At 44.8% G+C, this 23919-nt stretch overlaps 2 protein-coding genes across 7 annotated transcripts in view; both read left to right on the top strand.

The window, feature by feature from the left end:
• The first annotated feature begins 8445 nt into the window (after positions 1 to 8445).
• Positions 8446 to 12554, top strand: LOC121571791 (retinol dehydrogenase 12-like). Of its 6 annotated transcripts, none has more exons than XM_045222356.1 (8): positions 8778 to 8861; positions 9163 to 9187; positions 9858 to 9992; positions 10293 to 10484; positions 10650 to 10811; positions 10892 to 11011; positions 11483 to 11843; positions 12101 to 12554. In XM_045222356.1, exons 2-8 carry the CDS (start codon positions 9175 to 9177, stop codon positions 12204 to 12206), a joined length of 1089 nt encoding a protein of 362 aa, XP_045078291.1. In that variant the 5' UTR covers positions 8778 to 8861; positions 9163 to 9174; the 3' UTR covers positions 12207 to 12554. The 6 variants fall into 6 exon arrangements, with proteins under 6 accessions (XP_041739414.1, XP_041739410.1, XP_045078288.1 ...); XM_045222355.1 differs by lacking the exon at positions 9163 to 9187 and adding an exon at positions 9653 to 9768 and having other exon boundaries at positions 8816 to 8861; XM_041883480.2 differs by lacking the exon at positions 9163 to 9187 and having other exon boundaries at positions 8446 to 8861; positions 9837 to 9992; positions 11639 to 11843.
• Positions 12555 to 12846: 292 nt separating this feature from the next.
• LOC121571790 (vacuolar protein sorting-associated protein 45-like) overlaps positions 12847 to 23919 on the top strand; it is a 30410-nt gene continuing 19337 nt past the window's right edge. The window contains exons 1-10 of the mRNA XM_041883475.2: positions 12847 to 13252; positions 13690 to 13824; positions 14612 to 14672; positions 15476 to 15555; positions 15857 to 15925; positions 16121 to 16258; positions 16330 to 16440; positions 19087 to 19221; positions 19804 to 19917; positions 20138 to 20305. Coding sequence (XP_041739409.1) covers positions 13160 to 13252; positions 13690 to 13824; positions 14612 to 14672; positions 15476 to 15555; positions 15857 to 15925; positions 16121 to 16258; positions 16330 to 16440; positions 19087 to 19221; positions 19804 to 19917; positions 20138 to 20305 — 1104 coding nt within the window. The 5' untranslated portion in view covers positions 12847 to 13159. The remainder of the gene's footprint in view (positions 13253 to 13689; positions 13825 to 14611; positions 14673 to 15475; positions 15556 to 15856; positions 15926 to 16120; positions 16259 to 16329; positions 16441 to 19086; positions 19222 to 19803; positions 19918 to 20137; positions 20306 to 23919) is intronic.

Raw genomic sequence — 23919 nt, 5'->3', positions numbered from 1 at the left:
TGGGATCTTTTACTTCAGCTCATGAAACAACACTTTACAATTTTTATTTTGTTCAGTATATATTGATGGCAGGTGCTTCCACACAGGTGTGGTTCGTGAGCTAATTAAGCAATTAACATCCCACCATGCTTAGGGTCATGCATAAAAGGCAGGCCATTATTTAGGCCATGCCCCCATAGGATGACAATCATTTTATATTTTAGTCATTTAGCAGACGCTCTTATCCAGAGTGACTTACAGTTAGTGAGTTACATGTTTGTTTTTTTTCCCCCACTGTAATTTTTGTATTTTGTTTTTTTAAATGCTGGCCCCCCGTGGGAATCGAACCCACAACCCTGGTGTTGCAAACGCCATGCTCTACCAACTGAGCTACATCCCTGCCAGCCATTCCCTCCCCTACCCCGGACGACGCTGGGCCAATTGTGCGCCGCCCCGTGGGTCTCCTGGTCGCGGCCGGCTACGACAGAGCCTGGATTCGAACCAGGATCTCTAGTGGCACAGCTAGCACTGCGATGCAGTGCCTTAGACCACTGCGCCACTCGGGAGATTAATGGACCCATCCACAGGGCACTGAATGGTTTGATGAGCATGAAAACGATGTAAACCATATGCCATGGCCGTCTCAGTCACCAGATCTCAACCCAGTTGAACACTTATGGGAGATTCTGGAGCGGCGCCCGAGACAGTATTTTCCACCACCATCACCAAATGATGGAATTTCTTGTGGAAGAATAGGGTCGCATCCCTCCAATAGAGTTCCAGACACTTGTAGAATCTATGCCAAGGTGCATTGAAGCCATTCTGGCTTGTGGTGGCCCAACACCCTATTAAGACAATGTTGTTTTCCTATTTGGCAGTTACCTGTATATCCCTATATATTTTTTAAACACCATGCCAGAGCACTCACCAAGAGCAGGCATGGGTTTGGTTGTGATGCTACTGCTGTCGCCGAGGTGCATCACTGAAGTGTCATCGGGAGGTACTGGGAAGGCAATTTAAAGAACCATGAACTGACGACGATAGAATATGGCAATGATACTGATAATAATACAGATTCACCATTCACATGTCTATTTTGAAACTGTTGCTATTGAGAATTGAGTCCCAAAACATACAGAATGACATGACCCAAGGAAGCAGGTTACATCGAGTCTGCACACAGCACACTCACCTTTACTGGGTCCCTTGCTTGTTTCTTCCATATCCTCATCTGGTTGCTGTTGCCACGGTGTCAGATCCTCCTCCACACACTCCATGTGGAGCTCTGAGTCTGTCGCGTTGATCTCAGAGTCTGTCATGTTGACGTCTGAGTCCGCCATGCTCATAACTGTAGATTAGTTGATATAATATGGACATATCTATGATCACGTTTTAAAATATTGGCACATGACCTGGACATGAGTGGCAATCATGCAAAGTCAGAAAGTAGAGCATCAGCTCTTGCTCCTTGTGTATCTTATTCACTGCATATGTGTTGTCCAGTTTTAAAGGGAAAGCTGGTGTGGTTGTAGTTAAGGAGGAAGAGAAAATGAATTATTTTTATTGTCTTTACCAAATTTGGTGCATTAAAGATGCACTATGCAGAAATCACTCAGCCATTTCCTGGTTGCTAAAATTCTAATAGTTTTCTTTAATTTCAGTTTGTGACAAAACAAGTAAGTATAGTGTAGAGAATCATTGTACCATCTAAACTGCTGTGAAATATATTTTACAGAACCGAAAATATTGTATTTCAGCTGGTGTATTAAACTGAAAGTAAATGATGTCAGAAACGAAACTTTACGGAAACATAGAAATAACACATAGAACAGATCTACCGCTTCTTAGACTTGCTTTCAACAAGAATGACAGATCTATAACAACATTTCTATGTGAATTTGGTCTGGTCGCCCAAAAAGGTGTGATGAGAAAATGCTGCTCATGAACGCTGGTCCAAGATCAGCTTCCTATCTTCTAATCTTCATTTTCCCTACAACAACCAGTGCAAACTAACTTGTCCTGGATCAGTAGTGACGTTCGATAGTGCAGTGCGCGTGTGCATGGATTCCTGCAGCCCACTCTGCAACATGACTCCATGCAAACAGCAAGGCGTGAGCCTGAGCTAGCACCACTGCTAGCTAACTTGCTAGCAAGCAAGCTAACTGAGTTCAACAACTGGCAACATCTAAATCTATTCACGAAGCATGCCAATGACTTACCTTGTTCACTCTTTTGCCGAAGTTAAATAAAAAGTAAGAAGTACAACAAACCGTGGAGAAGTGAAGTGAAAAACAAAGATCTGTAGAATGGTGACTGCTACCGTTTTTCCCTTTTCGGCTCGCGTAGGAAGGCGCAAGAAAATCGCACGTCACTTCCAGTTTTGATGTAGACTCTCTGATTGGCTACGATCTTAAAACAGGGGCGGGGTGACCATCTCCATCATGAAAAGCACACGATTACAACTTTTATAATGTTGCCATCTTCCAAAAATCTACTTTGTTCAAATTGGATTTGCAACTCCTAATACAAGCGCAGATATATTTTTATAAATTGGTGGATGTTGTATGACTATCTCCACATCATGCATATTGAAATGCGATGCGTTTCTCCATAGTACAAGTTGTCAGGCATTTTGTCAATGTTGCAGCCATGCATGTGTATATCATAAACCAATATAAAATGCTTACCAATTTCGCTTTCAAATAGTCGTTTTATCTGTAGCTCTATTTACCTAACTGTGATTGCCAGAATAAATAGTAGTATGCTAATATACCATCTAGCTAACATTCATTTTGTCAATCTGCAATTTCTACATGTTTTGAAGAAGTATCTGTAAACGAGTAAGTTACTTGAACGAACATGTAAACACCAACACTGCTCTCAAACGCCAACCCGCTATATAAGGCCCACCGCCTAAATAGCTAGCTAGCTGATATTTCTACATTTCTTTCTTAATTTGTGTGTATTGTTAGGTATTTCACTGTTGGAGCTAGAAACACAAGCATTTCGCTGCACCTGCGACAACATCTGCAAAATCTATATAACGTACGCAACCAATAACATTTGATTTGAGTGGAACCATTACACAAAAAGTAGCTAGCTTGTGCGTGGGAGCATAGGTATTGGCTAGCTAGCTACTAGCTAACTGTCTATCATCCGACTGGCGATCGTTGCCCCTCCCGTTTCCGATCTGAATCTCTTGCTAGTTAGCTAACGTTAGGTAGCTGGTGTTAGCTAATTTAGCTAGCTAATAATCTGAATGTAGCCTCGCGCACCAGTCCAGCAACCGGAGGAGGCCAGGGTCGAGTGACAACTGGAGGTATTAGCAGTGGCTAACAACTAACGAAGCTAACAAACTGAACTGGCTGGGTAACTAACGTTAGCCAGTAGCTAGCTGAGCCAACTAATATGTTTCTGCCAGTGAACATGAACCGTAGTTAGCGATATGGCCAACAGCCTAAAACAAATATAACTTTACCAGCCTAGGCAAAGCGAAAGCTAGCTAGTAGCTAGGTACTGGTAAGCAGTCCTTCGCTATAGCCGGCAGCGCGGTATACGTACAGGAGCGCCCCCTCTGGTAGATGACAGGTTGAGCTCAGCTAGCTAAATTACAAAATTCACAGGACCATAAACATCAACCACAGGGATTCAATCAAACAATGCATGCGCATATTTTTTTCTATGTTGCATTTGATTCTTTCCAAATTCACTAGCTACTAACTCAATATTGATATGAGTGTAGCCTGCAGTGGTGACTCGTCATTCAGGGCATTAATACGTGTCACATATCAGTTTGCAAACAATGTAAAATAAATAAATTATTGAGTTAATAAAGCCGCATACAAACATGGGCTCTTTTTTTGCTTTCTTGAGTAAGGCAGTTCCAAAATGCAGGTGTTTCAGCCTAGCTCAGTATTTTCTGTGGTGGTGGGGCAGCCAGCGGAAAATACGGAGCGCAGGGGTTGGTGATGTTCTCTAGTTGTGCTGTGATTGGCTCAGTGTTCTGCCACTCATGGGGACACTACGTTACCGCAAAATCTATGGGGAGAGCTCGAAAATTCAAGCCCCTTGGGTGCTGCCTTAGAGTTACATTAGAAGTGCCCATCCAAGAAGGCTCCAGGTCGTTGGCCACAGATAAAAGGACGTCAAATCACGTTATATCTACAGTAGCTTTGATTGGACTGATCATGTCAACATCATACTTTCAAAATCTTAGCTAGCAAGCTAGCAGTCATCATCATGAATCAAGTCGACAATCTACTGGCAAATCCTTTTCAATCCTTGTCATATGAAGAGAAATTATGAAGAGAAATTATATAGCTAAAATGTATCGGTGCTCATCGGCCATTGGACATAAACATTACAAAACAAGTTGGAAATCGCTAATTCAACAATGAGTGGTTTGGAAGGAATCAGTGGCTAACTGCAAGCATTGCAAAGTAATCACTAGCCTGCTATTCAGTGGAGTGCATGTGTGGTCCAAGTCTGGGTTTAAGGGTCTCTTTTCCAAGCTTAAAAGGATAAACGTTCAACATTGGCCATGCTGTCAATCCAGCATGATTTCTGCCGCTTTCAAAACAACTGGAAACTCGGAACTGGGTAATCTGACTTCAGTGAGTTCAAGACAACTGGGAACTCTGAAAAAAACGAGCTCTGACTGGGAAAATACGTTTTGAACGGTCATCCAACTCAGAATTCCAAGTCGGGAACTCAGGCCTCTTTCTAGAGCTCTGACCTGAAGATCACCAACGTCATGATTCAACCTTGTTTTTTTTCAGAGTTCCCAGTTCTCTTGAAAGCACCATAAATCCAGAGAATGCCAGACTTTGATTACAAAGTTTGATGACAAAATTTGCCCACGATGGACCGCCGCAACCCTTTCCTGTTCAAGTGAGCACAGCACAACAAGGTGAGTCCAAAAATGTATTGTATGCTGCTACATTAATTATATAATATGCCAGGGAGATATGTATACAGCAGCTAAGAAAGTAATACTAAGTGTATGTGTTGTGTAGTAAGCGGTTAGTAGCCCATGTGCCTCACCCTAATAATTTGGTCCTTTTTTCTTTTCCCTTCATGTAGCCTACAGCCTGTTTTAGAGAAATGTCATCATCGAATATTGTAAGAGCTTTCATTGTCTGCTTATAGCAAATCAAATCAAATTTTATTTGTCACATGCGCCGAATACAACAAGTGTAGACCTTACAGTGAAATGCTTACTTACAAGCCCTTAACCAACAATGCAGTTTTAAGAAAGAATACCCCCCAAAAAATAAGAAATAAAAGTAACAAATAATTAAAGAGCAGCAGTAAAATAACAATAGTAAAATAACAATAGCGAGGCTATATACATGGGATACTGGCACAGAGTCAATGTGCGGGAGCACCGGTTAGTCGAGGTAATTGGGGGGGAGGGGCACTGCAAATAGTCTGGGTAGCCATTTGATTAGATGTTCAGGAGTCTTATGGCTTGTGGGTAGAAACTGTTTAGAAGCCTCTTGGACCTAGACTTGGTGATCCGGTACCGCTTGCCGTGTGGTAGCAGAGAGAACAGTCTATGAATAGAGTGGCTGGAGTCTTTGACAGTTTTTAGGGCCTTCCTCTGACACCGCCTGCTATAGAGGTCCTGGATGGCAGAAAGCTTGGGCCCAGTGATGTACTGGGCCGTACGCACTACCCTCTGTAGTGCCTTGCGGTCGGAGGCCGAGCAGTTGCCATACCAGGCAGTGATGCAACCAGTCAGGATGCTCTCGATGGTGCAGCTGTAAAACCTTTTGAGGATCTGAGGACCCATGCCAAATCTTTTCAGTCTCTTGAGGGGTAATAGGTTTTGTCGTGCCCTCTTCATGACTGTCTTGGTGTGCTTGCACCATGTTAGTTTGTTGGTGATGTGGACACCAAGGAACATGAAGCTCTCAACCTGCTCCACTACAGCCCCGTCAATGAGAATGGGGGCGTGATCTGTCCTCTTCTTTTTCCTGTAGACCACAATCATCTCCATATATGCCCCTTTATTTATCCTACGGTTCTGACTTGGTGTACAGGGAGAAAACTGTAAGAACGGCCTATGCTCTGAATTCTGTCGCTGTACATTTTAAAAGTGCTGAACAAATAGTTGTATTGACTACGTCCGTCCTAGCTCGCTCATTAATGTCTTAATCTAAATTACGGATTGCCTCTTATCCGCTCGTCGTCCCCTTATGCCATAGTTTGTACATCTCAATTGTCAGTAGAAACCACATTTGTTTAAGCAAGTCAGCCATATCAGCTATGTTTTTTTGAAAGGCAATAAATGAGGCTGACTGAACTGTTTCGCTGCCAGGCAAGGCTCCGCTGATAGCCAGGTGTAACAGTGGTAAGGTGTTGGGACTGCTGTTGGGACTCTGCTGTTGGGACAGTTTTATGTAGGCCCTAACAGTTTCTGGTCACCGTTATAGTCCAATTAATGTATTGTTTAGTGTAGTGTTGTGTAGTGGCTTTGCTGGCATGCATCTAAAACATTTTTTTCAAGTTTGCCCCACCAAGATTTACATGCTAATATCGCCACTGGTAACCTGCCAATCAAAGTGTTTGACAACGTCAACAATATGATTACTAGAGTTTTTGTAATAGTGAAATAACTTACATAATTATGAATAATTAGCCAATGCAAAATCTAGCTATAGCTTTTTGTCCTATTTGCCTTGACTATCGCTCTTTTAAAATGGTAGCTTTTACAATAGGCCAGTAGGTGGCACTCTAGGTCCTACCCATACCTCAGTGGGTCATACCCATAGACTTGGTCCTACCATGTGTCATCATAACAATAGTTGAAGTAGTAGTACACTCAAATACAGGGAGAGCACGCCACTACTGCTACCAATGTCGAAATTGAGGGGGAAGCAGCTGGACCAGGGCTTGGACAATCTCACTGGACCAGAGCTAGACAAGCTCTGTCATTAAGTTGTACTCTTGACAAATACACAGAGTATACAAAACATTAAGAGCACCCGCTCTTTTCATGAAATAGACTGACCAGGTGAATCCAGGTGAAAGCTATGATCCCTTATTGCTGTTTCTTGTTAAATCCAATTCAATCAGTGTAGATGAAGGGGAGGAGACAGTTGGGCATCTCTGGCGCTGCTCACTCTTGGATCGCGTCCTACCTGACAGGTCGCTCCTACCAGGTGGCGTGGCGAGAATCTGTCTCCGCACCACGTGCTCTCACCACTGGTGTCCCCCAGGGCTCAGTTCTAGGCCATCTCCTATTCTCTCTATACACCAAGTCACTTGGCTCTGTCATATCCTCACGTGGTCTATCCTATCATTGCTACACAGACGACACACAATTAATTTTCTCCTTTCCCCCTTCTGATAACCAGGTGGCGAATCGCATCTCTGCATGTCTGGCAGACATATCAGTGTGGATGTCGGATCACCACCTCAAGCTGAACCTCGGCAAGACGGAGCTGCTCTTCCTCCCGGGGAAGGACTGCCCGCTCCATGATCTCGCCATCACGGTTGACAACTCCATTGTGTCCTCCTCCCAGAGTGCAAAGAACCTTGGCGTGACCCTGGACAACACCCTGTCGTTCTCCGCTAACATCAAAGCGGTGACCCGATCCTTCAGGTTCATGCTCTACAACATTTGCAGAGTACGACCCTACCTTACACAGAAAGCGGCACAGGTCCTAATCCAGGCACTTGTCATCTCCCGTCTGGATTACTGCAACTCGCTGTTGGCTGGGCTCCCTGCCTGTGCCATTAAACCCCTACAACCTATCCAGAACGCTGCAGCCCGTCTGGTGTTCAACCTTCCCAAGTTCTCTCATGTCACCCCGCTCCTCCGCATACTCCACTGGCTTCCAGTTGAAGCTCGCATCTACTACAAAACCATGGTGCTTGCCTACGGAGCTGTGAGGGGAATGGCACCTCCTTACCTTCAGGCTCTGATCCTACACCCAAACAAGGGCACTACATTCATCCACCTCTGGCCTGCTAGCCCCCCTACCTCTACGGAAGCACAGTTCCCGCTCAGCCCAGTCAAAGCTATTCGCTGCTCTGGCACCCCAATGGTGGAACAAGCTCCCCCACGACGCCAGGACAGCGGAGTCACTGACCACCTTCCGGAGACACTTGAAACCCTACCTCTTTAAAGAATACCTGGAATAGTATAACAGTAATCCTTCTACCCCCCTCTCAAAGTGCCTTTGAATAGGATATGGTAGTAGGTGCCAGGCGCACCGGTTTGTGTCAAGAACTGCAACGCTGCTGGGTTTTTCACGCTCAACAGTTGCCCATGTGTATCAAGAATGGTCCACCACTCAAAGGATATCCAGCCAACTTGACACAACTGTAGGAGGCATTGGAGTCAACATGGGCCAGCATCCCTGTGGAACGCTTTCGACACCTTGTAGAGTCCATGCCCAGGCGAATTGAGGCTGTTCTGAGGGCAAAAGGGGGGTGGGGGAGTGCAACTCAATATTAGGAATGTGTTCCTAATGTTTGGTGTAGTCAGTGTATAAAGACACCACACAATCCCACTGCAATGAATTTTCAAGGAGGAGAACCATAGTAGTGCCAGACTAGTGGTGCACCATTGACTGTTTATTAAGGGAGTAGTTCTGGTTTAATCTGGCTATAAGACTTTAAACCTCCTATGTAAGATACTTAGACCTATTCATAGCCACTCGATCTGTATCACTACTCGTGCTGTAACAACATTCAAAGCAACACAGTTCAAGAAGAAGAGCCAGACTCGCTAAGCTCAGGATTTACAAAGCTAAGTTGTCTGGTCTGGGGTAGTCAAACTGTTCTGGCAACAAGAGCTGATAAGATGTGGAAAGAGTTGACGAAAAACCAGCTAGTCAAGTACGGCGCTGTGACCACAGTGACAACCATATGTAAGTCACAGCTCTACTGCTTTGCAAGTTATCTTGATGTATTGTGTGTGGGTCTCAGACCTCCTTTCAATTACTTTTACAGTTTTCTATAATGGTAATATTGTTCTAACATTTCTACATGGGAATATATGCTAGGGGAATAGTAGCCTAATTTCAACAAAGGTTAACACTACTAAACCACCAACAGAGTATATTGTATTTCAAAACTGACTGCATGAAGTATGTTGTGCCATGTTGTGACATACAGGATGTAAAAGTCTTCAGATTGTACATGTTTCTTGACTTACATGAAAATCAACAGAATCACTGAAGCATGACTGACCGTGGTATGTGGTAATGCTTGATTGTAGTGTCTATTTAAGGTTTGTGATTTGTAACGTGTTCACTCCCTGTAGCTCCAAGATCCTGATATATACTGTTATGTGTGTAAAGGCTTTACAATTGCACATACAGCATATGCTACCTTTTCAATGAAGTATGTTAACAATTCCTACTTCCAAAACAAAGGATCTTTTACGCAGACTTGAAAAATGTTAAGCCAGGATTAAATCTTGTTTGGTTGAGAGATTTTAATTGTGGTAGATTAGGGCTTGTGAAATTCCTCCCATATGGAAACAGTCCAGTGTCTTTTGAACTGTTGTCTTAACAGCACTTCTCTATTGGACTGTAACTGTGTGTCGACCCTATACTTTTTTTTTGCCCTCAGTTGCTCTATCTTTCCCTGTCCATGGATTGATCACATTGGTGCTCCAAAATAAGGATGTTTACTCTTCCACATGTTCCACATATAGTCCCAGGATTAAAAGTGACGAGTAGCAAAAGCATTGTGGGCCAATGTGACCAATGACCATGCTTTCTATTCCCATGAGAGAGGTGGCCGACCTGTCAGTTCTTACACAATCAACAGGTAGGGTGCCTCTAGTGGAAGGTACATAGGTCAACATAAAAAGAAGTAAGAGTGATATTTTGGCTCAGTGCCGTTTGTCTCCAAACCAGGCTATGTTTTACTGCGAAAGTGGATCGCTGGTGGGGTATGCCGCAGCCGTGCCAAACTGCATGGAAGGACTGTGGTGATCACTGGTGCCAACACTGGCATCGGCAAGGAGACGGCCTGGGATATGGCCATGAGAGGTACAGTAGGCATGTGGCACTTCTCTATTGGACTGTACTGTAACTGTTTTGTGATTTACATTACCTTTCATGGGATGTCCCTTTTGGACACGAACAAGTTCCAATGCAATCTGAGAAAAATTGGGATTTAAGGGCAACTGTGGGGGCTTTTCAATGGAAGTCCTGAGTATAGGAGGCTTAGCGATGGGGTGTGATAGATTGTGGATGTTGTTTAGCTGATGATAGGGCTGATCCTATATATTCTATTCGAGGGGAATGTGATGAGGGTGTTCTCAGACTGACGGTATTGTGTGTTCTCAGGAGCTCGGGTGATCATGGCTTGCCGAGACCTCACCAGGGGAGAAGCAGCTGCAGCAGAGATCCGCAGTTCCACAGGAAATACTAACGTGGTGGTGCAACAACTAGACCTGGCCTCCCTCGGGTCAGTACGTCAGTTTGCTCGGGAATTCATTGCCACAGAGACCCGTCTGGACATACTTATCAACAACGCAGGTGAGACTGATGCTTTTACCCAACATGCTTTGAGAGCCTGAAATGTGTTGATGTTGTCATTGAAGATCCTCCTTAATCTGGATATGCTTTGAACTATAGCATGTTTTTCGTTGTCAAAGTTGTGGGCTTGATCTTTTTAAAATCCTCTCCCTCTACTCCTCACAGGTATAATGCTGTGTCCCAAAAGCCTCACAGTGGACGGTTTTGAGAGTCAATTTGCCGTCAATCACCTAGGTCACTTCCTATTGACCAATCTGCTCCTGGACATGCTGAAAGCCTCAACCCCCAGCCGCGTCATCAATGTGTCTAGCATCGCTCATCAAGGCGGTAAGCCCATCCTGACCAGATATTATTATTATAATCAATTGAGTTATAGCTTTATCTGGCTCTACCTCATCTTCTTTCAGGGAAAATCCACTTTGAAGACCTTAATTTTGATAAGAAGGGGTACAACTCAGTAATCGCCTATAAGCAGAGCAAACTGGCCAACCTCCTCTTCTCCAGGGAGCTGGCACGAAGGACCAAAGGTGACGGGTTGCCTTATTATAGCTCTATTACTCTATTACTACTCATATACATGTAGTTAGAAATTAGACAAATTCAAATGAATGAACCTAGTTATGTGTAGGAAATTAAGTAATGTAACTAGGGGATTTTTACATTTCCACTGCATATCCTGTTCAATGGCTAAATGTACTGTAATGGTAATGGACCCCAGCTCTTTAAGTGGAAATACATTACCAATGGGCCATACCTTTGTTCGGGGTCAGAAAATAGATGCTTCAACACACAGGTCTACATTTATTGGTTAACAATCAAGTTGGATTTTACCATAGTTATGGATGGATTTTACCTTTTGAGGCCTTTGTCACAGAGTATTCATCAAGTATCATGGAGTTAACCATAAAGATAATCTGACCTTTGCAATTACAGTATTTCAGGATTCTTGACCTATTAATGATGTTGTGTCCCCCCCCACTCCCCCTCCCCATCAGTAGCAGTCTTAGTATGCACAACAAAAATTATACAAACAAATAATGTTGCTTCAAAATCAGGTTATAACTGGTGTACAGTACAGCGCTCCCTGCCACACGACGTCTCTGAATGTCCACATTCTAAGGTTAGTGGCCCCATCCCTACACTCACGCCATCAGGTACTGGAGTGACGTCATATTCCCTGCACCCTGGGGTTATCCGGACAGAGCTGTGGCGCCACTCGCAGTCAAAGTACCCCACGCTGAGTGCCATGCTGTCAGCCCCCGCCTGGCTCCTGATGAAGAACCCCAAGGAGGGGGCCCAGACCACCATCTACTGCGCCGTCACTGAGGGGCTGGAGGAGAAGAGTGGCTGCTACTTCAGGTACCACTTTGAGTTTAGCATCCCTGTATGTAGAGTGAATTAACCTGAATCAGTCTCTGTGTGTGTGTGTGTATTTGTGTGTTAATCGGAGGGGGATGATTTACATTTACAGTGGGAGTGTATTTTGTGTGTGCATGGAATGGTTAAGTATCCCATCAAGAGCATGTTTGTACGATGTGGTGTTTATTCTGAGTGTAGACAAAATAAATAGCTAGGTGTTTAAGTGAGCTTTGAGTTAACATGTGCTTGTTTCTCAGTGACTGTCAGGAGAAGGTGCCAGCTCCTGAGGGGAGAGATGATCTTGCAGCACTGAGACTATGGGGCGTTAGCGCCGGGCTAGTAGGACTCAATAAGAACAACTGAGCAACTCGCCTTGCTACATGGTGACACTCCCAACCCCACCTGCCAGAGCTCCCCGGATACTGCCATATTTATTTTAACCTTGGCTCTTAACTTTCATATCAGAAGGGTTATTGTGAGATATCCTGTATTCTATATATATATATATATTGTGGGTAAATACACATTTTCTATATTCTATATTGTGGGAAAAGACAAATGCATCAATGCTAGTATGATGTTTTATTATAATACAGTATGTTTGATCACTTTTTTTCTGTATTGCATTGTAGTTTATTATTGTTACAATGGTCTTCATGCTGTTGAATAGACTGACGAATGTAATAAAGTTCTGTTTTTTCATGTCTTCATTCTTTTTTTAAAACTTTTGTTGTTTTGCTTAAGATGTCTTTGCTTGAGTAAGTGTAGTTTTATGAGTAGTAATTTTACACCCTAGTTATTTTATGCTTAGCTAAGCTACCTTTAAAAATGGTTACTTATTTTAAAGACTGTAATAAATTATATGCTATTTGTACATCTCAATATTTAGCAATGTTTTCAGAAGTTGCTAAATACCAAGATATCTCTTTCATTTGTATGGTTTGCCCTTACCAAAAACGCGTCCTCGTCGTGAAACAATTAGCGGTGCATTGTGGGATATAACAAACACATGCTGACTTCGGATCAGTGAAATGCATGCTCAGTTAATGCCGTTGCCTGTGCTTTTGTTCTACAAACTGGTCCTGGATCAGTTACTCTTCAGAAGACCAATTCTTCACCCGGAAATGTATCTCGACGTTCATTTCGAAGCAGACAGCTGTAGCTGTAACCAACCTCAGCTGAAAATTTGTCAACAATAGTTTAATTTGACCAAACGAATTGAAGCGTTACCTAGTGTAAGTGACCTTTACCGAATATAATTCGGCCTTTGGGTATTTTTCAAGCTGCCATCATTAGCATTTTAGAACATTGTCAAAATGAATGTGACACTTGCTGTCAAGCAGTATATCTCCAAAATGATAGAAAACAGCGGACCAGGAATGAAGGTTCTGCTCATGGATAAAGAGACGGTAAGTAATGTAGCTAGAATGGTTACAATGTAGTGGTTCTAACGATGTACAGTGGTTACAATGTATCAGGTTACTTTAGTTGATATGCATTTTCTATCAGAGACAGACACATTGAAGGAAAATAACCTTGAATTATTCAACAATTCCTGAGAAATGTTAATAATATAGATAGGAGAACCAAGTTTTTGATAATGTCATACTGTCAGCAGCTACTTCCATTGGAAGATGCATAGGAAAAACAGAGGTGGATACAAAAATGTGGATAGGCCTGCATAATTTGGACTCAAGACCATATTCAGGACTGTAACCTTTCAGCTGTCACAAACAGTCACTGAAGGAAAACAATGAATCTCATTAATCTCTCAGCAAAATCTCTGGCTCATGTAGAAGGGAATTTACTGCATCACATGCCTATTTTTTTGTGTTTGTCTCATCAGACCAGCATCGTCAGTATGGTCTACACTCAATCTGAGATCCTACAGAAGGAGGTCTACCTGTTCGAAAGAATCGACTCACAGAATCGAGAGAACATGAAGCACCTCAAAGCCATCTGCTTCCTCAGGCCAACCAAGGTGCCCCAGTCACTGTATACACATTGTAGTCAGCCTTTGCTCTGCAAGTATGAAAAAAATGTATGCACTCACTAACTGTAAATCGCTCTGGATAAAATCGTCTGCTAAATTACTAAAATGTAAAATTAAAGGTCCAATGCATCTGTTTTTATCCCATATCAAATAATATCTGGGTAACAATTAAGTAACTTACTGTGATTGTTTTCAATGAAAATGGAAAAAAAAAATTAAAAAAAATAGCTTCTTACCATATTCTCAAGCAGGGCAATTTCTCAAGCATGAATTTTGCTTGGACTGTCTCAGTGGTCTGAGTGGGGAGGGGAAAACTGAAAATGAGCTGTTATTGGCAGAGAGGTTTGGAACTTTCTTATTGGTCTATTAACTAATTTACTGCATGATGATGTCACCATGGAAGGCCAAAACTCCATCCCACCAAAACAGACAGAGTCTTTTCAAACAGCTCTTACACTAAATGGGATCATCATCTTTTTCACAATTTCACAGTATTATTCCAACCTAATAGTGTGGAAACACAGGAAAATCATGTTTTTGACTGCACTGGGACTTTAAGACTTTGTATTCTACACACTCTGTATCTACTGGATTGTGTCCATCCACAACTGTATGAATGCATATTTCAACTGCTTCATTGTACCTATACCGAATGTACACTGTGCATATTGCATTGCATCCATACACTATGCACTATTTGGAGGCAAAGGACTTTAGTCGTGCTCAGTGTTGGATTTGTATGACACCCCTGACTTTCTCTCTGCCCTCTTTATAGGAGAATGTGGAAAATCTGATACAGGAGCTCCGGCGACCCAAGTACAGTGTCTACTTCATCTGTAAGGACTTCTGCACTCTTGTTCAAATCATATGGTTCACTGTTCTGATTCTTGTGCATGTTTTTAGATAGATCAAATACAGATAACAAGGACTAAGATGTTATGTCCCTGGATTGTTTATATGGTTTAGACCTATAGACTCAAAATTGATTGCCCATGCATCAACAGTGAATTTTGACAACTCAGCAATTTCATGGTGACGGCAGTTGCCCATACAGAAAAAGTATATATTGACACATATTTTAACTACATGTATGTAAATTACAGATATCTAAATATTTAAATATTATATTATATTATAAACCACAATTGAGTTGTGTTATAACAGGGGGTGGCAAACACTTTTTCACACAGGGCCATGTAGCTTTGGATTTTGTTTTCCCTTAATAATAACAACCTTCATTTCAAAACTGCATTTTGTGTTTACTTGTGTTATCTGTGACTAATATTTACATTTGTTTGATGATCTGAAACATTTAAGTGTGACAAACATGCAAACAAATAACAAATCAGAAATCAGGAAGGGGGCAAACACTTTTTCACACCACTGTACATTAGAGTGTCTAGTTTGAGAAACAGACGCCTCACAGGTCCTCAACTGGCAGCTTCATTAAATATTACCCGCAAAACACCAGTCTAAACATCAACAGTGAAGCGGCGACTCCAGGATGCTGACCTTTTAGGCAGAGTTGCAAAGAAAAAGCCAAATCTCAGACTGGCCAATAAAAAGAACAGATTAAGATGGGCAGTCTGAAAAATGGCTTTTTCTGTATGGGTGACATCCTCCTCATAATCCTTTCTAGACTTCAGCAACGTCATCAGTAAGAGTGAGATAAAAGCCCTGGCCGAGGCGGATGAACAGGAGGTGGTCGCAGAAGTGCAGGTAAGTTAACACTAAGGGCAGTACTATAGGACAGGATCCATCAGTTAGGTACCCGACATTTCTTTAGTTTTCTTTTGTACTATTCTGGGCTTTTCTTTTTATTGTTTTTTGGTAGAATTATGATCCATAGGTTTTTCCTACTAGTCCTAAATCAAAATGTATCATTTATATTTCTAGTTATAACTAATTTACAGTACATGTGGTATTGTAATAGACAGGTAATAGTATACATGAGTATGTGATATCCTTTGACATTTAAACTGGAAACTAATAACTCAATTTCTCTCTCATATGACTGCAGGAGTTCTATGGAGACTTCATTGCTGTGAACCCACACCTTTTCTCCCTCAACCTCAGTGGTGTGGCAAAGGTAAGACATGCAAATATGCCATGACGCTTTGGATATGTGACAATTTATAAAGTGGTTCATTATTCATCTGCATTGATTTTAGATTAACGTTTTATATTTGTCTCTGCATATGTCATACTCCCTCTGTATTTTGGATATATTTATAGAGTGCATTCATATCTCATACTGTGTGTGTGTGTGGTGTGTGTATTGCAGGGTCGTAGCTGGGAGCCGACTCTCTTGCCACGTACCACCCAGGGTCTGACCTCGGTGCTGCTGGCCCTGAAGAAATGTCCCATGATCCGCTACCAGCTGTCCTCAGACATGGCCAAGCGACTGGGAGAGAGCGTGAAGGTATTAATATCACATGCACACCTATCACACGCACACACACGCGCAATCTCACTACCCATCTCCTCCCCCAGCAAATCATCACCAAGGAGTATGAGCTGTTTGACTTCAGGAAGACAGAGGTGCCTCCTCTCCTGCTCATCTTGGACCGCAGCGATGACGCCATCACCCCACTACTCAACCAGGTCAGAACTAAGAGTCAGGGTGATGACGCCATTATCCCACTACTCAACCAGGTCAGAACTAAGAGTCAGGGTGATGACGCCATCATCCCACTACTCAACCAGGTCAGAACTAAGAGTCAGGGTGATGACACCATCACCCCACTACTCAACCAGGTCAGAACTAAGAGTCAGGGTGATGCTCCAAAACTAAGTGAAACTAAGTGTTATCTGAATTTATTTTTGGGAACTATTAGTCAGAAAATGGGGTGGTGCACAATTGGCCCAGCTACGTCCAGGGTAGGGGAGGGAATGGCCGGCAGGGATGTAGCTCAGTTGGTAGTGCATGGCGTTTGTAACGCCAGGGTTGTGGGTTCGATTCCCACGGGGGCCAGTATGAAAAAAAATAATACATAATAATGTATGCACTCACTAACTGTAAGTCGCTCTGGATAAGAGCGTCTGCTAAATGACTAAAATCTAAAATACATTTCTAAGATAATCTACCTAGATAATATATGTTTGGTATACATGTTTTCTAGCCTGGGACCAGACTGAGCATTTTATCAGTCGGGAACCCAGGCTACATTTCTACAAAAAGATAGGCAATGACCAGGTCATTATAGTCATACTACATACAGTGGCTTGCGAAATAATTCACTCCCTTTGGCATTTTTCCTATTTTGTTGCCTTATAACCTGGAATTAAAATGGAGTTTTGTATCATTTGATTTACACAACATGCCTACCACTTTGAAACAAACAAGAAATAAGACAAAAAAACTGAAAACTTGAGTGTGCATAACTATTCACCCCCCCGAAAGTTAATACTTTGGAGAGCCACTTTTTGCAGCAATTACAGCTGCAAGTCTCATGGGGTATGTCTCTATAAACTTGGCACATCTAGCCACTGGGATTTTTGCCCATTCTTCAAGGCAAAACTGCTCCAGCTCCTTCAAGTTGGATGGGTTCCGCTGGTGTACAGCAATCTTTAAGTCATACCACAGATTCTCAATTGAATTGAGGTCTGGGCTTTGACTAGGCCATTCCAAGACATTTAAATGTTTCCCCTTAAACCACCTGAGTGATGCTTTAGCAGTATGCTTAGGGTCATTGTCCTGCTGGAAGGTGAACCCCCGTCCCAGTCTCAAATCTCTGGAAGACTGAAACAGGTTTCCCTCAAGAATTTTCCTGTATTTAGCGCCATCCATCATGCCTTCAATTCTGACCAGTTTCCCAGTCCCTGCCGATGAAAAACATCCCCACAGCATGATGCTGCCACCACCATGCTTCACTGTGTGGATGGTGTTCTCGGGGTGATGAGAGGTGTTGGGTTTGCGCCAGACATAGCGTTTTCCTTGATGGCCAAAAAGCTCAATTTTAGTCTCATCATCCCAGAGTACCTTCTTCCATATGTTTGGGGAGTCTCCCACATGCCTTTTGGCGAACACCAAACTTGTTTGCTTATTTTTTTCTTTTAGCAATGGCTTTTTTCTGGCCACTCTTCCGTAAAGCCCAGCTCTGTGGAGTGCACGGCTTAAAGTGGTCCTTTGGACAGATACTCAAATCTCCGCTGTGGAGCTTTGCAGCTCCTTCAGGGTTATCTTTGGTCTCTTTGTTGGCTCTCTGATTAATCCCCTCCTTGCCTGGTCCGTGAGTTTTGGTGGGTGGCCCTCTCTTGGCAGGTTTGTTGTGGTGCCATATTCATTAAATTTTTTAATAATAGATTTATTGGTGCTCCGTGGAATGTTCAAAGTTTCTGATATTTTTTTATAACCCAACCCTGATCTGTACTTCTTCCACAGCTTTGGCCCTGACCTGTTTGGAGAGCTCCTTGGTCTTCATGGTGCCGCTTGCTTGGTGGTGCCCCTTGCTTAGTGGTGTTGCAAACTCTGGGGCCTTTCAGAACAGGTGTATATATATACTTAGATCATGTGACAGATCATGTGACACTTAGATTGCACACAGGTGGACTTTATTTAACTAATTGTGTGACTTTTGAAGGTAATTGGTTGCACCAGATCTTATTTAGGGGCTTCATAGCAAAGGGGGTGAATACATATGCACGCACCAGTTTTCCGTTATTTATTTTTTAGTATTTTTTGAAACAAGTTATTTTTTTCATTTCACTTCACCAATTTGGACTATTTTTGTGTATGTTCATTACATGAAATCCAAATAAAAATCAATTTAAATTACAGGTTGTAATGCAACAAAATAGGAAAACCGCCAAGGGGGATGAATACAAGGCACATACAGTATATTCACATCATTCTGATGTGTACTGCAGCCTCTGATCACTTGGGGGCAGCAGAGTCTTATACTTACATTTACCAAGCCTGCAACTTGCACTGTAAGCTAGGTCATGTACTCAAGGGCCTTTGTGTCACAGGTAAATTTGACATTTTAGTCATTTAGCAGACGCTCTTATCCAGAACGACTTACAGGAGCAATTAGGGTTAAGTGCCTTGCTCAAGGGCACATCGACAGATTTTTCACCTAGTCGGCTCGGGGATTAGAACCAGCGACCTTTCGGTTACTGGCACAACGCTCTTAACCACTAAGCTACCTGCCGCCCTAATGCACCAATCTTTAGCGCACATTAGACAAGCTAATGGTTTAATTGTTTTAATTGTTTTGGTTTAATTGTTTGTTGCCGTGCTCCCTCTAGTGGACGTACCAGGCCATGGTGCACGAGCTGCTTGGCCTCAACAACAACCGCATTGACCTGTCCCGAGTCCCAGGGATCAGCAAGGACCTGAAGGAGGTGGTGCTGTCTGCAGAGAACGATGAGTTCTATGCCAATGTGAGTCCCAGTCTCTAGGCCTGGTTCCAATTCTGCACAAAAGTGCCCTTTGGCTTTGAAACGGTCCAATTGGGCCGGCTGGCATGTAGCCTAGAGAAGGGTTCCCCAAATGGCGACCCACGGGCCAAATTTATTTTCTTAATGTTGGACATAAAAAACACTAGTATTTTAGCGGCAAGTTATTTTAATTTTGGAAATCTGTTCCAAAGTATTCCCACGCATAATAGATAGATATGTGATCGTATACAACTGTAAGCAAAGCTTGAAATTATTATGTTTTAGTCAAATGTTATATCTATTTGGGCTTCTTGTGGTCAATTTGCAGTACACACATTTTTTTGAAATTATGTTCCGGCCCCCTGACCATCCACTCAAGAAAAACTCGGTTTGCGTCTTAATCGAGCTGATGATCCCTGGCCTAGAGGTTAGGACGGCTGGCCAGCAACCCTCTGTAAGAAGACTCTGAAGGAAAAAATCTGATGGAGTGTGTAGCGGCCGGTCAATGAGGGAAGGTTAAAGAATTCCAACAGGGCCAGACGTTGGCTGACAACTTCCAATTCACTCTCACATTCTCTTATTCAGAATCTATACCTGAACTTTGGAGAGATCGGCACAAACATCAAGAACCTGATGGAGGACTTTCAGAAGAAGAAGCCCAAGGAGCAACAGAAGCTGGAGTCCATCTCTGATATGAAGGTGAGAGCTGGGCACTGTTGTCCCACAGGAACTCAATTTCCCAGCATGTCCTGTAGGAGTTGCTCATTTAGGACCACTAACACATCTCAGCCTCATTGGTTAATAACCACTCGCAATTAGAGAAATGATCTCTTAATTCCAATAATGATACAAACTATAAATAATTGCTGCAAGTTTAAGACACTCTTTCTGTTTTCTTTCTTTCTGTTTTTCTCTGCAGGCGTTTGTGGACAACTACCCCCAGTTCAAAAAGATGTCGGGCACAGTGTCGAAGCACGTGACTGTGGTGGGCGAGCTGTCTCGCCTGGTGAGCGAGAGGCACCTGATGGAGGTGTCAGAGGTGGAGCAGGAGCTGGCCTGCCAGAATGACCACTCAAGTGCATCACAGGTAAGACTCTGCTCTGGGGTTAAAGGGATACTTCAGGATTTTGGCAATGAGGTCCTTTATTTACTTCCCCAGAGTTATTTCTCTGTGTCCAGTATGAAGGAAGTTAGAGTTAGGTTTGCCAACCAATGCTAACTAGCGTTAGCGCAATGACTGGAAGTCTATGGGTATCTGCTAGCATGCAGAGACATAAAAATGGCATCCACAAGTTCATCTGACTCTGGTGAAGTGGATAAAGGGCCTCATTGACAAAATCCTGAAGTATCCCTTTAAGGCCAATTTTCACAATTCATACAGTAAAATTCAATTTGATTCAGGTATTGACCTTAATCTGTCACGATTCAGACAGACGACCAGAGGACCACAATTGCGTCACACCAGAAAGTTTATTAAACTTAAGGGAAAAGGGAAGTAGGGAGTGAATGAAGGCTCCAGGGGTAACAGGGATCCCGTCCAATGCGCTGGGTCTGTGCCCCCAGTGGCAGCGATGCGTCCTATGAAGCCGGTGGTGGGTGGTCCAGAAGTCCTGGGGGGAGACACAGACACAACAGGGCGGAATGAAACCAGGCAGCAGTACAGTTCAAGGGAAATCCAAAATACGTAGTAGCAAGGCAGAAGGCTGGTCAGAGTTACCGGGATTGAAGAGTAGTCAGGAGTCGTAATGGCAGAAGCAGGTCTGGATCTCCTGAGGCAGAAGAGTATCCAACAAACAGGCAGGTCCGGGGTCACAAAACCAGGGTGAGCCAGAAGCGCGAGCAAACAGGTTCCGGGTGTGAGCTTTGCAGACGATCTGACACCGGAGAGCTGAAAGACAGGGCCTTAAATACTGGGAGAGGTTAGTGGGTAATGCAGCGCAGCTGGCAGAGTAATTAGAGCCGAGCAGAGCAGGGACAGGTGGAGCTAGTTAGGCTGAGTAGAGAGAGGGAGGTGAGCAGAGTGGAAGATAGTGGAAACAAATTAAGGTGGTAACCCGGTGGAGTGAGAGGGCTCATGACAGAACCCCCCAAGGGACGGCCCCAGAAGTCCCAAGAGCAACACCACGCCGGGCGGGAGGAGGGGAGCCGGAGGAGGGGCTAGAACTCCTCGAACGGTCCCGAGTGAACGTCCTCATCCTCGGGAGGAAGCCGGAGGGCCGTGGTCGGGAGATGGGACAGGTCCCGAGACAGGATCAGGCACAGGACAGGAAGCCGAGCGGGCCGGACGGTTAGGGACCCCTGGGGCGGCCCCTACGGATTGCAGGTTGATCAGGATGCCGTTGGTGGAAAGCGGTGATGAGAGTCCTATCCACAATCCGACTAGCTGGCACCCAGGTCCTTTCCTCAGGTCCATAGCCCTCCCAGTCAATGAGGTACTGGAGACCCCTACCCCTCCGTCTGGACCGAAGCAGGCGGCGGACGGTGTAAACCAGACCACCATCGACGAGCCGTGGGGGAGGAGGACCAGGCGCAGCAGGGACCAGCGGACTCTCATGGATGGGCTTAATCTTAGACACATGGAAAGTGGGGTGCACCCTCAGGGAATTAGGCAGTTGGAGCCGGACAGCAGTTGGGCTAATCACTCTTATGATAGGGAATGGGCCAATGAACCGAGGTGCCAGCTTCTGCGACTCCACCCTGAGTGGCAGGTTCTTCGATGACAACCACACCCTTTGACCAACATGGTAGGTGGGAGCAGGAATTCTCCGACGGTTGGCCCCGGTAGTGTAGCTGGCAACGGACCTGAGGAGTGTGGCTCGGGCTTGTGACCAGGTGCGGCGACATCGACGGGCAAAAGCAAGTGCAGATGGGCAAGTAACCTCCTCCTCCTGGCTGGCAAATGGAGGCTGGTATCCATAAACACATTGGAAAGGGGACATACCGATGGCAGAGCAGGTCAGAGAATTGTGTGCGTACTCCACCCATGTCAATTGCTGCGACCAGGAGTGGGGGTTGCGTGAAGTCATGCATCGCAGCGCCTTCTCGAGCTCCTGATTAGCCCGCTCTGACTGCCCATTGGATTGGGGATGGAATCCGGAAGTCAGACTGACTGTGGCTCCCAGCAGGTGACAGAACTCCTTCCAAAAAGCGGAGGAGAATTGTGGACCACGGTCAGAAACAACATCCCTTGGCAGTCCGTGGATCCGGGAAGGCGTGTTCCAGGACCACCTGGGCGGTCTCCTTGGCGGTTTGGGAGGCTCAGGGAGGGAATGAAGTGTGCCATCTTGCTGAAGCGAGTCAGCGATGGTGAGAATGACGGGTCATGCTTGGTGTATTGAATGCGGTTTTCCATTCATCTCCCTCCCGGATCCGCACTAGGTGGTAAGCGTTTCTGAGATCCAACTTGGTAAAAACAGTGGCTCCCTGGAGCAACTCAAAAGCAGAGGTGAGCAGAGGCAGAGGGTAACGGTTCTTCACTGTGATGTCGTTGAGTCCCCTGTAGTCGATGCAGGGGCGAAGAGATCCGTCCTTCTTCCCCACAAAGAAGAAGCCAGCACCAGCAGGAGATGAAGATGAACGGATTAATCCTGCGGACAGAGAGCCATTGATGTAGTCCTCCATGGACTTTCTTTCAGGAGCAGACAACGAATAAAGACGACCCCTTGGAGGGGAGCTGTTCCAGGGAGGAGGTCGATGGCACAGTCGTACGGTCGGTGAGGGGGCAGAGATGTGGCTCTTGCTTTGTTAAACACCTCTCTGAGACCATGGTAGCATTCTGGGACATTGGAGAGGTCAGGAGCGGAGTTAGTAGGTACTGGCCGAGGGGGTAGTGCGGCAGCAAGCAGGCAGGTTCGGTGGCAGTCCTCTCCCACTCCCTGATCACCCCGGTCACCCAGTCGAGCTGAGGGGTTGTGCCGGCGGAGCCATGGGTAACCCAGGATGAGGGGTTGGCCTGGAGAGGGGAGCAGGTGAAACTGGATAGTTTCTTGATGGTTTCCCGGACAGACCCATCGAGACCGGGGCCGTGACATGAGTGACCGATCCGAGTAAGTGTCCGTCCAGTGCCCGGGCAGGAATAGGAGGTGTCAAACGGAGGTTCTCCAGTCCCAGTTGGCGTGCCAGCTTGATGTCCATTATGTTGGCTTCGGCGCCAGAATCCACCAGAGCAGCCAGGGTGTGAGTTGAGTCAGAGAGGCGGAGGTGAACTTGCAGCAGGGGTTTGCGGTCGGAGGACTGGATGGTCGATAGAACTCAACCGGACTCCCCCTACGCCCGGTGAGCTTCGGCCCTTTAAAGGGCAGGTTACCACACGATGTCCATCACCTCCACAATAGAGGCAGAGGTTTGAGGTGAAGCGGCGCTGGCGCTCTGCAGGAGTGAGGGAGGCTCGCCCAATCTCCATAGGCTCAGACTGATCAAGCTGACCTGGGTGAGTGGCAGTAGATGACAGGAGCCCAGTCGGATCTCTCCGAATGCCGGTAGTAGGTGGACCTTGGCGCCCCCTCTCACGACGACGGGTCTGTATCCTTCTGTCGATCCTGACAGTCAGTGCGATGGCTTCATCAAGAGTGGAAGGCAGTTCATGGGGAGACCAACTCGTCCTTGATATAGTCAGCCAAACTATGGAAGAACGCGTCCACCAACGATGGTGTGTTCCAAGAACTTCGTCTAGCCAGGGTTGGAAGTCGATGGAATGGTCTG

The sequence above is a fragment of the Coregonus clupeaformis genome, chromosome 8, assembly GCF_020615455.1.
Source record: "Coregonus clupeaformis isolate EN_2021a chromosome 8, ASM2061545v1, whole genome shotgun sequence".
Taxonomy (NCBI): domain Eukaryota; kingdom Metazoa; phylum Chordata; class Actinopteri; order Salmoniformes; family Salmonidae; genus Coregonus; species Coregonus clupeaformis.
The sequence above is the reverse complement of the archived record's forward strand: the minus strand, read 5'-3'. Positions and strand labels throughout refer to the sequence as shown.

What these genes read in the sequence shown, in the direction of transcription:
- LOC121571791 (XM_045222353.1), top strand. Translation starts at nt 8,795, where the DNA reads ATGTGGAAAGAGTTGACGAAAAACCAGCTAGTCAAGTACGGCGCTGTG. An exon ending in CATACTTATCAACAACGCAG is followed by an intron (nt 10,485 to 10,649) that starts GTGAGACTGATG and finishes TACTCCTCACAG; the next exon opens with GTATAATGCTGTGTCCCAAA. An exon ending in TAGCATCGCTCATCAAGGCG is followed by an intron (nt 10,812 to 10,891) that starts GTAAGCCCATCC and finishes ATCTTCTTTCAG; the next exon opens with GGAAAATCCACTTTGAAGAC.